This window comes from Heloderma suspectum, chromosome 5 (genome assembly GCF_057233095.1).
Source record: "Heloderma suspectum isolate Gila_16-S chromosome 5, 16-S_ref, whole genome shotgun sequence".
Classification (NCBI taxonomy): domain Eukaryota; kingdom Metazoa; phylum Chordata; class Lepidosauria; order Squamata; family Helodermatidae; genus Heloderma; species Heloderma suspectum.
The window spans coordinates 70,087,541-70,099,734 of NC_139462.1; the positions used below are offsets into that span (position 1 = coordinate 70,087,541).

Consider the following 12,194-nt stretch of genomic DNA (forward strand, 5'->3'; position numbering starts at 1 on the left):
AAAAAACAAAAAAGCCTCAAACTGTATTTAATTTTTCATGACCCCATAGCCACTACACTGATAGTTCTAAAATTTGGCATTTTCCATTCCCCGAAGGCACCTCTGTGATGTATGCCATTCTCATGTAAATTACCCCCCAAAACACAGTGAAGTAAAGTAGATCCTCTTTTGAAAACCCCAAACTGTAAAGGCTTGCACAAAAAAAATTGTTCTGAAATTTTACAGGTTACTTAGGGGCACCTCTATGAAATAGGTATACAAATTGTCCACAAAAGGACAGGGAAGAGAGTTAATTCCTTTTTAGCACACGCGCACACACACACACAAATCAACTTTAAATGTGCTATCACAAAACCCTCTGAACCTATTGTTCTGATATTTTTAGGTTTCTTCCCTAAAGGCATCTCTGTGATTGTCATTTTCATAGTTTCCCCCCACCCCACCCCAGGAAGATAAGCAAATCTGTTTTTTAAAACCCTGAAACTGAAAAGGTTGCTCTTGTACAAAATCCCCTCTAGCTGTCTACTGAAATTAGGCAATGTTCATCTCAGAAGGGACAACTATGCCTGCAAACGTTACCAATTTCTGCCAAGGAAAGTTCCTTTTTAAAAAACAACATAATTTAAGGGCACCTCACCTAACACTAAAATTCTTGAAAATCTTTGTCTAAATTTGGCAAGCTTCATACCTTCAGAAGAGGGCTACTATTAAAGTTTGTCTAATTGTGTCAAAAACTAAAAAGTTTATAGCCATTTCTTGATTTTCCAATGATTGTCAAACAACAGACAAACAAAGCTTGGATTTCCAAAGTGAAGTTGAGAATCAGACACAAGTAAAATTGGACAGCCTCTGAATTGTTTGGAGCCAAACTGGGCTGTTTCCTGAGTCACTGAATTGGGATTCAAACTGAGTGTTTTGGTTGGTGCACACCTCCAATACAAGCACTACTTAATCAGAAAAGAAAATTTCTTTTTCTGCAAATAATGTTGCTTATTTTCTGAGGATTTTTGTGCAGTTATGGTGTATGGTCACTTGTGAACTAATCCTTTGACATTAATAAATAAATATTCCTTTACTTCATACCCTACTGACATTTAATTTTTGCAGGATAGTGATGTCATGTAATTAGGTAATAGTAAATTCTGGGAATTGAAATGAAAGTGACATGACATCTGTGCCCAAACAAAGTGTGCTGTTAGTAAATCCTGATATATTTCTAATGAAAAATCTTCATCTAGGATTAATAGAACAGTCATGGTCCTATACTTCAGGGAATCTTTTGTCCATTCTATATAATGCTAACAAAACCCTAATATAACTGCATCATACAATTCAGATAAGAATAGTGAAACTGTTTGAGAAATGCAAGCAGTCACATAAATGAAACAGAAACAGATAATTTTAACTGAAGAATGCCCAATCCCAGTATGTATATATCCTCTACCTGTTGTATAACCATTTTAAAATGTAGTTTGACATGACCACCTGCGAAGTATGAATAAATGCATTGTATTGAATGTGAACAGACCAGTGGATGTCTGGTTACACAACCAACAGCAAGTAAACAGGTGTCTTTTTATTGATGAATCAGAGGAGGTATCTCCAATGCAGTAAAACGTTGTGTGCCTTGTCCCAATAATTAATTTGGAGTCCCCCACAGAAGCAACCTTGAACTATTTTCAATAATTTGTAGAATGAGCATGGATTGATTTGAGCATGGATTGATCGGCGCAGGTCATTCAGAACCATGTTAGCGAAACTGTCCTAGACCAAAAGGCTTTCCATGTCTCTCACATCTTTATAGGTTAAGGGTGAGTAATGTATATATAATCTAGATGCCATGCCACAGATAGGTTAAAAGATATAGAATCTAGATGCGCTATTCAAAGTAGAAGCAACTGTTTCGGTTACACACAAATGCTCAGCCGACTACATAACTAAATAAAACTGCCTATAGACAGCTAATTAACACAATAAGTTAATTGCTTGTTTTCCTACATGATTCCATTTCCATGTACAGGACTGCAAGGACAAGCCCCTGGGATATGCATTCTTGGGGTTTAGCCCTCCTGAATTTCACCTGTCCTTCTGGCTGGGGAAGATTTTGACCAGGTTCACGTGATCATGGAGGGAGAAATAAGCCATGGTGGCTTATTTTCCCCACCATGCATGCTGGGGGATTTGCATAATTACCTTGAGGGGTGCAGCTTACCGTGTTGTGCAAACCTGGCGAGAGTGACTTGTTGCTGTGGTTAACAAGCCAACCTGGAACCCATGAGCTGTTGTAGAACTCTGGGATGGCTTGTTAGCCATGGCTACAAGCCACCCTCCAGTTTTACACATCATGGCAAGTTGTGCTGGCGAGGGTAGTTCTGCAAATCCCCTGGCACATGACCGGCATGCACAGTGGGGAAAATAAGCCACTGTGGGTTATTTCCCCCTCCATGATCATGCGTACAGGCTTAGCATCTCTGCCTAATGTCTCTAAAAAGGTGTCCCCAACCAGTCGTGTCCGACTCTAGGGTGCGGTGCTCATCCCTGTTTCTAAGCCGAAGAGCCAGCGCTGTCCGAAGATGCTTCCGTGGTCATGTGGCCGGCATGACTGAACACTGAGGTGCACGGAATGCTGTTACCTTTCCTGCGAAGGCGGTACCTATTTATCTACTTGCAATTTCTTGCTTTCGAACTGCTAGGTTGGCAGAAGCTGGGACTGAAGACGGGAGCTCACTCCATCACGCAGCACTCGGGTCTCGAACTGCTGACCTGCCAACCTTCCAGTGTAGCCTCCCCTAGCAAGATCATAATTGCCGAAGATGAGTCTTAGTTTCTTTTGCCTTGTTGCCAAAGAGAGCAGACCTATGGCAGGGTGAGGTCCCCGGGACCATAGGATTGTTCAGATTCCTCCTTCCAAGATCAGGGACAGTGCTCCAATCTCAGAAGGGGGAGTTGAAGATCCGATCCTCCCCCCCCCCCCAGCTGTTCTCCCCCAGCATGGAGAGAACCATGCCAGGTGCCCTCCAAGGTTGGAAAAGCAAACTTGGAAGAGGAGGAAAGCGGCGTTCTGGAGGGAGAGTGGAGACTGGAGAGGCCAGGATATGAGTCTCCTCCAGCCTCCTCTCCCCCTTCGAAGCCCCCTCGCTAGATGAGCTAAAAAGCCAATCTAGCAAAATCTGTAGGGTGGGAGGATGCAGAGGCGGAGATTGCCTCTGCCACTCCTATCGCCCTGCATTGGATGATCATCCGCCTCCACGTTTGGGGGCTTCTGATCACTGAGGGTGCAATTGATAGGATTGCAACCTTAATGTTCTTGTTTACCCTCCTTAGGCAAATAAACTTTTAAAAACTTAAATGCTGTGTCTTGCAATTTTTCTGGAAATGGTTGGCTTACTCGTATCACATACAGACCTTACAATAATTGGGAAGTTTCAGTAGAGACTTGGCTGACTTCAGGACATAGACTCTATGTCGTAGAGCAAGTGCAGCACAGATCTCTGAAACTAGAGAAATTAATCCTGTTAATTAATTAACCTAGGCGATAAACTAGTTGCTATCCCAAGGTCTGAAAACCTTTGAATTCCAAGGTGACCTCATTCTGTGATGGTGTATGTTTGTATTGGTCAGTTGGCTAATTTAAGTCTGTTTTACACAGCCCGAATGCATAGGAACATAGGAAGCTGATGTCAGGGTTGGAACTGAGCCAATAGAGCCCCAAAGCAGCTCTGATTCTGAGGAAGAGCTACAGCCTGTGGGAGAGGAGCCCACTTGTCTCTCAGAGGTGCAGCTGCAGGGAGAGGGGGGCCCCCGCTCGCATTCCTAAGAGAGATAGTGACCCTGGCAGCGAAAGAGCAGGAGATCGGTTGTTGCTAGATGCAAGGCGCCGGCGCAGAGAGAAGCTTGAGATGGAGGGCGTTGAGAGGAGGCGCTCAGCCCGCTTGGTGCTATGGCAGTGGCTGCGCCCTGATGCCCCATGGGTAATGGGGGAGCCTCCCCTCCTAGCCCATACGTTTCAGAGCTTTCCTGCCCTTCTCAAAATGGGGACCAACTGCGTAGATGGAGCTTAGGTTACCCTGTTAGGATACCCTTTGCAGTTCCTTGCTTAGTTGCTGGCAATTAGCATCTGAAAGAGATATGAAGTTGTAAAGGAATAAAGCCTTGGAGAGAATCCCTTTTGTCTGCGTCTTGTTTGGGCTACTGGAGGGGACTTTAAGAGGCAGCTAGGGCGCTCCTGACAGCTGCCTTATACTGAGACCCTTGATCTATCTAGCCCAGTACTGTCAACACTGACTGATAGCAGCTCCCCAGGGTTTCAGGGAAGATTTTTTCTTAGCCCTACCCAGAAATGCTGGGGTTTGAAACTGGGACCTTCTGAATGCAAAACATGTGCTCCTCCACTGAGCTAGAGCTTCTCCCCATTGTGTAGACTTTACACAATGAACCTGTTTGCATGTTATAATAAGCCATGCTGAAAAACCCCCATGGTGGGTTGGTTAATTGCTCCCCAAACCATGCTACTGCCAACAGACGATCAGGCGCTCACTGGCTTGCCATGGTTTGTTTCCCTCTTTGTCCTCCTGCCTGTTCCCAGTGTGTATCCCAAGGGCCTTTGTGGCACAACTCATTTATACTTCTGCTGTGATGAGATTCTCTTCCCCACTTTCTTGCCGAGTGAAGCACCTGCGTTGACATATTTGTTGTTGTTGTTGTTCAGTCGTTCAGTCGTGTCCGACTCTTCGTGACCCCATGGACCATAGCACGCCAGGCCTTCCTGTCCTGCGTTCTCTCCCGGAGCATGCTCAAGTTCATATTCATTGCATCCGTGATGCTATCTAGCCATCTCATCCTCTGCCGTCCCCTTCTCCTTTTGCCTTCAGTCTTTCCCAGCATCAGGGTCTTTTCCAGGGAGTTTTCTCTTCGCATTAGGTGGCCAAAATATTTCAGCTTCAGCTTCATTATCTGTCCTTCCAATGAGCACTCAGGGTTGATTTCCTTTAGGATGGACTGACTTGACCTCCTTGCAGTCCAGGGGACTCGTAAGAGTCTTCTCCAGCACCACAGTTCGAAAGCATCAATTCTTCGGCGCTCAGCCTTCCTTATAGTCCAGCTCTCACAGCCATACATTACTACTGGGAAAACCATAGCTTTGATTAGACGGACCTTTGTCGGCAAGGTGATGTCTCTGCTTCTTACTATGCTGTCTAGGTTTGCCATAGCTTTCCTCCCAAGGAGCAAGCGTCTTTTAATTTCATGGCTACAGTCACCGTCTGCGGTGATCTTGGAGCCCAAGAAAGTAAAATCTGTCACTGCTTCCATTTCTTCCCCTTCTATATGCCAGGAAGTGATAGGGCCAGATGCCATGATCTTCGTTTTTTTAATGTTGAGTTTCAAACCAGCTTTTGCACTCTCCTCTTTCACCCTCAACAAGAGGCTCTTGAGATCCTCTTCGCTTTCTGCCATTAGGGTGGTATCGTCTGCATATCGGAGGTTGTTGATAATTCTCCCAGCAATCTTAATTCCGATCTGTGATTCATCCAACCCGGCATTTCTCATGATGTACTCTGCATATAAGTTAAATAAGCAGGGTGACAATATGCAGCCTTGTCGTACTCCTTTCCCTATTTTGAACCACTCGGTTGTTCCATGTCTGGTTCTTACTGTTGCTTCTTGACCCTCGTACAGGTTTCTCAGGAGACAGGTAAGGTGGTCTGGTACTCCCATCACTTTAAGAATTTGCCACAGTTTGTTGTGATCCACACAATCAAAGGCTTTAGCGTAGTCAATGAAGCAGAAATAGACGTTTTTCTGGAATTCTCTTGCTTTCTCCATGATGCAGCGAATGTTGACATATATATGCTATATATATCTGTGGTACAACACAGTGTGGTATTAAATTAACTGCAGGGGGTTAAACAAAGAAAAAAATTAAGATCATTTGTTCCTTTTTTAACCCCCTGCAGCATGGGGATGGAGGGGGGAGGAATTTCATCATGAAAACAGGAGGGAGGAAGCTTAAATCCCCCTTCCGAATCCCCGTGGTCTTGAATTGGGGTGGAGTATACTTACCCAGGGGTAAATCAGTCACACATAGCTGTGCTAGGAAGAGGAATGTTGCAGTATAACTATGGTTGGTAAATCACAATCAGGTTTTATAAGAAGAATAGCCACTTTCTCCAAGGTCACTCAGTGAAGATAAGAGAAACTCAGAGTACAAGGGAAAAAAGCCGGTTGCTGTCAAATCAAGTGCTGAGATGGAGGAGGAGTGGCAGAGGGTACTGATGAGGGAGGATGGAGGCGGTACTAGTGGATGCTGTTGCCAGGCAGAGTTCGGCAGACAAGATTGTGAGGAACGTTCAGGGTTTTACCACGTTTGCCAGGCATCTCTGTAGCCCTTTCAAACAAGCCACTCTGGAAACAAGCTACCCTGAACAACCCAACAACAAGCCATGGGTTCTTAGGGTGGCTTGTGCATGGTTAACAACCCATGCTTAACCTGTCATGTCTGATTCAGACAACACAAGTTGTTGGACTGCACTAGGGTTCTCGGGTGGCATGTTAGCCATTGCAGTAAATCACCCTGCCTGGCTTTGTACGTCATGATGAGCCACAGCAACCACCCACCAAGGCTTGAATATTCATAATGGTGGCCAGCAAACACCACAACCTAACATGGGATATTTAAGCTATGGTGGTCACTGGCACTTGTGTGAACCAGCCCATTGTGGAGGGTATACAAATTACCCTTAGACTCATCCAACTTTTCCCAACCATATATAGAATATACAATATGAACCAGGGGTTAACAATGTAGACTTGTAAGGCCTAATTGACACTGAAAGTTCTGCTCTGCGCATTGTGGGGGAAGGTGTGCAAGCCTAATGCTTGCCCTGTACTATGTGTAAAATATACAAGTAGGGAGCATGTGTGAGCTTGACCTTAGTATGTGTATAAAGTTTCATTCAGCTGCTTAACTTTTGTAAAGGAAGACATTCTAGCTTTTTTGCATAACTATTAGGAAGCATTTCCTGATTTAAACGGACATCTGCTTGAACTGCTTTCAGTAACCTTGGTGAACATTGGTTTTCTCTTCTTCTCCATGGCATTTTAGACATTTGAAAACTTCTACAGATTCCACACAGTCTCATATCTGATAGTCAGCTGGTCTGACTACTTGGTTAAAGCCCTTTAACAACAGTGTCAGGCACTTGAAAAGAGGCTATGCCCAGTCTAGTAGCTGCCCAAGGTAACTGTATATTTAAAGGAGGGGAGGACCTCTTCCATAATTTGACAGCAACACAGGTACTCATGCAATCAAGCTTTTGCTCCTGTGGAGTCCTGTTAGAAGACAGGGTGTCAAAACAAACACTTAAACAAGAAAAAAAGTGATGAGAGCCAAGAACATAGGAACAGAAAAAATCAGACAGCTTTTATGCACATGGCGATGTCCTTCACTCCCATGAGAAAGAAATAAGTTCCTAGCCAGACACCTTGCTACAGCTCGCCAGTAGAATGTATTTATTTATTTATTTAGCGTATGGCACACATTGCCAGGGAGTCTACAGTGTTTTTACACGGTAGATGTTCTGGCGCCGGTAGTTGCTAGTCTTTGTTGCACTGATGCACCACAAGAGGGCGAGCTAGCTTTGCATCAGCTGGCCGCCAGCGTTCTTAGGGAAGTCAGCTCATCCGGGCTTTTTCTCCACCACTCCTCCGCCGATCGCGTCCAGGCAGATCCAGCACCGGTTCCTGCTCTCCACAAAGAGTGCTGCCAGCGTTTCCCCCCACCACAATGGGGGTACCTATTTATCTACGTGCAGATGGTATGCTTTCGAACTGCTAGGTGGACAGGAGCTAGAGATGAAATGACGGGAGCTCACTTCCGTCACACGGAGCTGGGCTCGAACTGCCGGAGTGTCAACCATTTCTGGCCAGCAGACTCCAGCATCATTAAGCCGCTGTGCCACCACATCCCCCTTGCCAGTAGAAAGCCCAGCAGTTATGAGAAATTCCTTTGGATACATGTTGCTTTGTGTTGTAAGAATACCTGGGCTGTCTTCTCTTGATAGCCAGGACACATGGTAGGAGAGACAATTGGCATACTGTTCTCTTTCCCAGCAGGATTCATTGCACAAGGGTGTTCACACATGTTGCCCGATAAACTACTGTCTATAGCACCTGTGATTTTACAGATATAGTCACATGGCCACTAGGGGCATGTGTTCAGGGCCAGCCCAAAACATTTTGCTGCCTGAGATAGTATAGCAAACAGCACCCTCAAGTCAAGGTGCATAATACGTGGGGCCGGTCAAGTTATTTTGATAGAACCCCTTCCCCTCAATAATAAATCACTCATTATTTGCTGCTCTTTTGTGACATCCCAGACCACCTTTTTGTGGCAGCTGACTCCCTCTGCCCTCCCTAGCAGGGATGGCCCTCCGTGTGTCCAGCAAGACCTGAAGGCAGAAGTGGGGTTCAGGAAGAAAAGATTCAGAAAGTGTTGTAGGACTTGGCCACAATAGGGAAAGAAGCAGCATGAGTACCTTTGATGGAGGCTTCAGTTGCTCAGCTGGTCCTTTACAAAAGAACCTGGGGCGGGGGGGCTTCCTCTTTTGCTCTGTTTTCCATGAAGAAAGGGAAGAGGTGTGCAACCATAAAAATGTGTGAAAGGGGGCAGTGACAGGCACACTGCAACCACCATGTGTATTCTGTGGCTATACCTGCAGCCACAGCTAAAGATCAGTTTGAAGACAATTGCTTCAAATGACTGTAGTCAGCTGCCAAAATAATCATAGTAAAATCTCACAGTAAAGTTGCAAATATTTGAAACATTTTTCTAATGGTTTTATAAAAACAGACTTTTAAGGCATCACCTTTTGGCTTGCCAAGTGAGCTTTTAGCCTCTTTGATCTGCAGTCAGTATAGCAAAGCACTACTATATGGCAAATTAGATAAACTAACAGAGGCTGTATGAGTTTAGAAGAGGCAGCTGTAGCCTCTATATTAAACACTTTTCTGTATTTATGAATACATGTGTTAATGTTGATTTTCACTACTGCAGTAGCAGAAATGAGCAGTCTGTCCCTCCCATTCTCTCCCAAATCCAGCAAAGTTCTGCACATACATGGGATTCAATTTTAGGAATTTGTTGTAAGTGTAAAAGTGGTCATACTTTGATAATAAAAATTGTCAAAACCAGCCTTTAATATTTCTCTCAGTGATGATTTGCACAATAAAAATGGAATGGAATTGTGTTGTTTGTAATATTTAATATACAAATGTAATACTGGTTTCTGTGGCTGGAGTGTGCCCTTCTGCTTAGTTCCTGTGCCACAATGCTGTGGTGATAGAGCTAGTTTTACATGGGAGTGGCTAGGTTAATTTCTCCATTTTAAAAATGAAATACTGCTTCAAGAGGCATGTTGTAACTGTATAAATTAAGAGTGTGTCTGCCTATTCCAGCACTGTATTCTGTGAACTGTGCACCTATTTTAATGAAAAGCGCATGTTCACCCTCTGTGGCAAATTGGGATACTTTATTTAAGCAAATTTCAACTGAGGATTGTGATAATTTGTGGCCATGCCCCCCTCAGTTCACTGTTACCTGAAGCCTGTACAATATCATACCTGTGTGCCCATGAAAGCTGGTCAAGTGTGTTATTAACAAACACTTGATAGAGATATTTACAGCTTTGCTGCAACATTATTTTTGGGTGAGGGAGGGGGAGAGGAGGTGTCAGCCAACACCACTGCTTTATATTCACCTTGGTGAAAAATGATATTTAGTTCAGAGCCTATTCAAGTAAGTCTTTCTCCTTATTCCCACCCTGCCTTCAGTGGTATTCATTGGAGCCAGCAATCAATGGATTCCTTCCCCTCTGGGATTTGCTTGACCTACAGAAGCTGACATAATACAGGCAAGCGCTTGTTACTCTATCTGAATTGTCCATCTGTACCTTAATGAGTGAAATAGTTAAGCAGCCGAGGGGGCGAGCCGCAAGGAATGTGTCTTCCATTTGAGTTGAATATTCCGATGTATAGGGGGAGAGGGAGGGAGGCAGTGTGAGATCCACTTACATCATTAGAACTGCATTGAGTGTGCCTGTGTGCAGGTTAAGAGACAGACTACAGTGTCTTTGCTTTCTGCAGGAAGCAGCAATGCCGTTTGTATCCTAAGAGGAATTTTTTATTTAGAAAAGGAAGCGTTCTTTCTACCCAGGAAATGGCTTTCCTTGTGCGTTGCTATGCCAACTGCCTGCAGCCATGGTCTTCCAAAGTAAGCACAATAACGTAATTATATTGGCGTATTACATTCAGACTCATGATTCTCTAGGTTTTTCTCTGTGTATGTGCCTTTGGTGTTTTTTTGCTTGTTTTTTTTTTCCCCTTAGTGACTCTCTTGCTGGTAGACATGGTTTCCTTGAATGTGAGGGACAGGCATCATTAAATTAAATGTCCGTCAATGTCATGCTGCTTGGATTAATTGTGCGAACTTGGTTAGTTGAGTGGAACAGAGATCACTGGTCACCCTGTCAGCATCATTAGCAGCCAGGGAGGAGGTCCCTATTCACATGCTCTGCCCCGATTTTTTTTTTTAAATGGGGGATGAGGGGCTCTCTATTACTACGATTGCAAATTAAACAGGAGTATTAACAATGCTTGGCTGAATGCAGGAAGCTAGTTCCTGCACCCTGACTAATATAATACTGTATTAAGCTTTTTTGAGGGAGTCTGTGTGCAGTCAGCCATTTTAGCTTTTTTTCCTCCTCTTTTTCCTCCCTTTTGCTCTCAGGGAATGCTCTCGTTCTTGTAGAAGAATGCTGGATATGTATGGTGTTGCCAGGCTCTTTACATCCTTGCATGCTTAAGACTTCAAGTGTTATAAAAATGGAGACAAATGCTGCTGTTTGGATTGCTTTTCTGCCCTACAAGTGTGAGAGATTTTGTGAGCGACACTTTGAGCTCTTGGCTTGTTTCCCCCCCGGTTTTTGTTTGTTTAATTTAATGCAGTAGAGGATGATTTGCTATCCATGAGAAATTGGTACATGATGTGTAAATTCAGTTCAGCATATGTTTGTTCATTATGAAACCTCTTGCAATCCCAGCTAACCATGGAGTTATGGGCCAGCAGGAGAAACACTCAGTAAGTATAGCAAAATCTGCTTGCTTTGTGAAAAGGCTTTCCCTAAATTTAATTCTAAATTGTAACTATGTGTATTCATGCTAATTTTACTTTGATTGTGGGTATAATTTTGCTGTTGAATTTTAGTAGGAGAAACAGATGCTGCTGTAGTATCAGTTTTGATTTAATACTTTGGTATTTTATATATTTTTTAAATGGAAGTTACTTGCTTCTAAATAGAGAACTTTGAAATATTATATTTTATATACGGTATGCATCAGTTGAACTTCTGACTTCATTTTTCTTTTAAAGTTAAGATGTCTTCAAGGCGTATAGTGAAGTGGAATGCTTCTGTAAGCAATATTATGCTCTACTTGCATGAAAGGTCTGTGTAATTTTGGTCTAGCACACTATGAGCTTCTTAAAGTGCAATAATGTTTGATGAAAATGGGCATAATTTAAAAGGAGCAAGAAATAAATGCTAGCCCTTTTAATTGATCCCACGAGTCAACTACACCTGTCATGCAGTAATCCCATAGGTAGATGTTGTTTGTTGTTTGTGAAAATAGTGTTCATAGGCAGAAAAGAAAATCTTTAAGAGTGTGGGCCTTGAGTGCCAAATATTTAAGGCCACAGTCCAGAGAGCTGTTAGGTATGCCCAAAACAGCTTCTGTCTTTTAATTTTTTCTTTGAGTGGCAGACCCCCCTACCTGTCCCTTCTCCCCATGCCGCAGTGATCAAACTGCTTTGGAAATTCCCCCGAGTTTCCAAAGCAGTTTGCCATGCTGTGCAGGAGGTGGCTGCTTCAGAAATAGAGGTCAAAAGCCCCTTTGGGCGGTACCAATCTACTTGCATGGCTGTCCGAATTGTGGCCTAGATTTGTTATTTAAGGTTTTACAAAACCATCAGAAATCTTAAACTGTATTCTGATTTCCCAGTTATTTGTATTACTTAAGTGTTTGAGAGTAGTCACTAAACTATATTTTAAAAATTATTTAAAGTCTGCAGGTATGGGTTTTGAAAAGCATTTAACATGCTACATTCTTCAGACCACTGGCTCTATAGTAGTCCTGCTGATGCC

General features: G+C 43.5%; 1 protein-coding gene across 10 annotated transcripts in view; it reads left to right on the forward strand.

The window, feature by feature from the left end:
• RAPGEF2 (Rap guanine nucleotide exchange factor 2) overlaps window positions 1-12,194 on the forward strand; it is a 251,319-nt gene that overhangs the window by 159,282 nt on the left and 79,843 nt on the right. The window contains exon 1 of one of the 10 annotated variants that reach the window (XM_084856374.1): window positions 9,924-10,267. The exons of the other annotated variants lie outside the window; for them this stretch is intronic. Coding sequence (XP_084712500.1) covers window positions 10,214-10,267 — 54 coding nt within the window. The 5' untranslated portion in view covers window positions 9,924-10,213. Of the gene's footprint in view, window positions 1-9,923; window positions 10,268-12,194 lie in introns of those variants that run through there. 10 annotated transcript variants of the gene reach the window in all.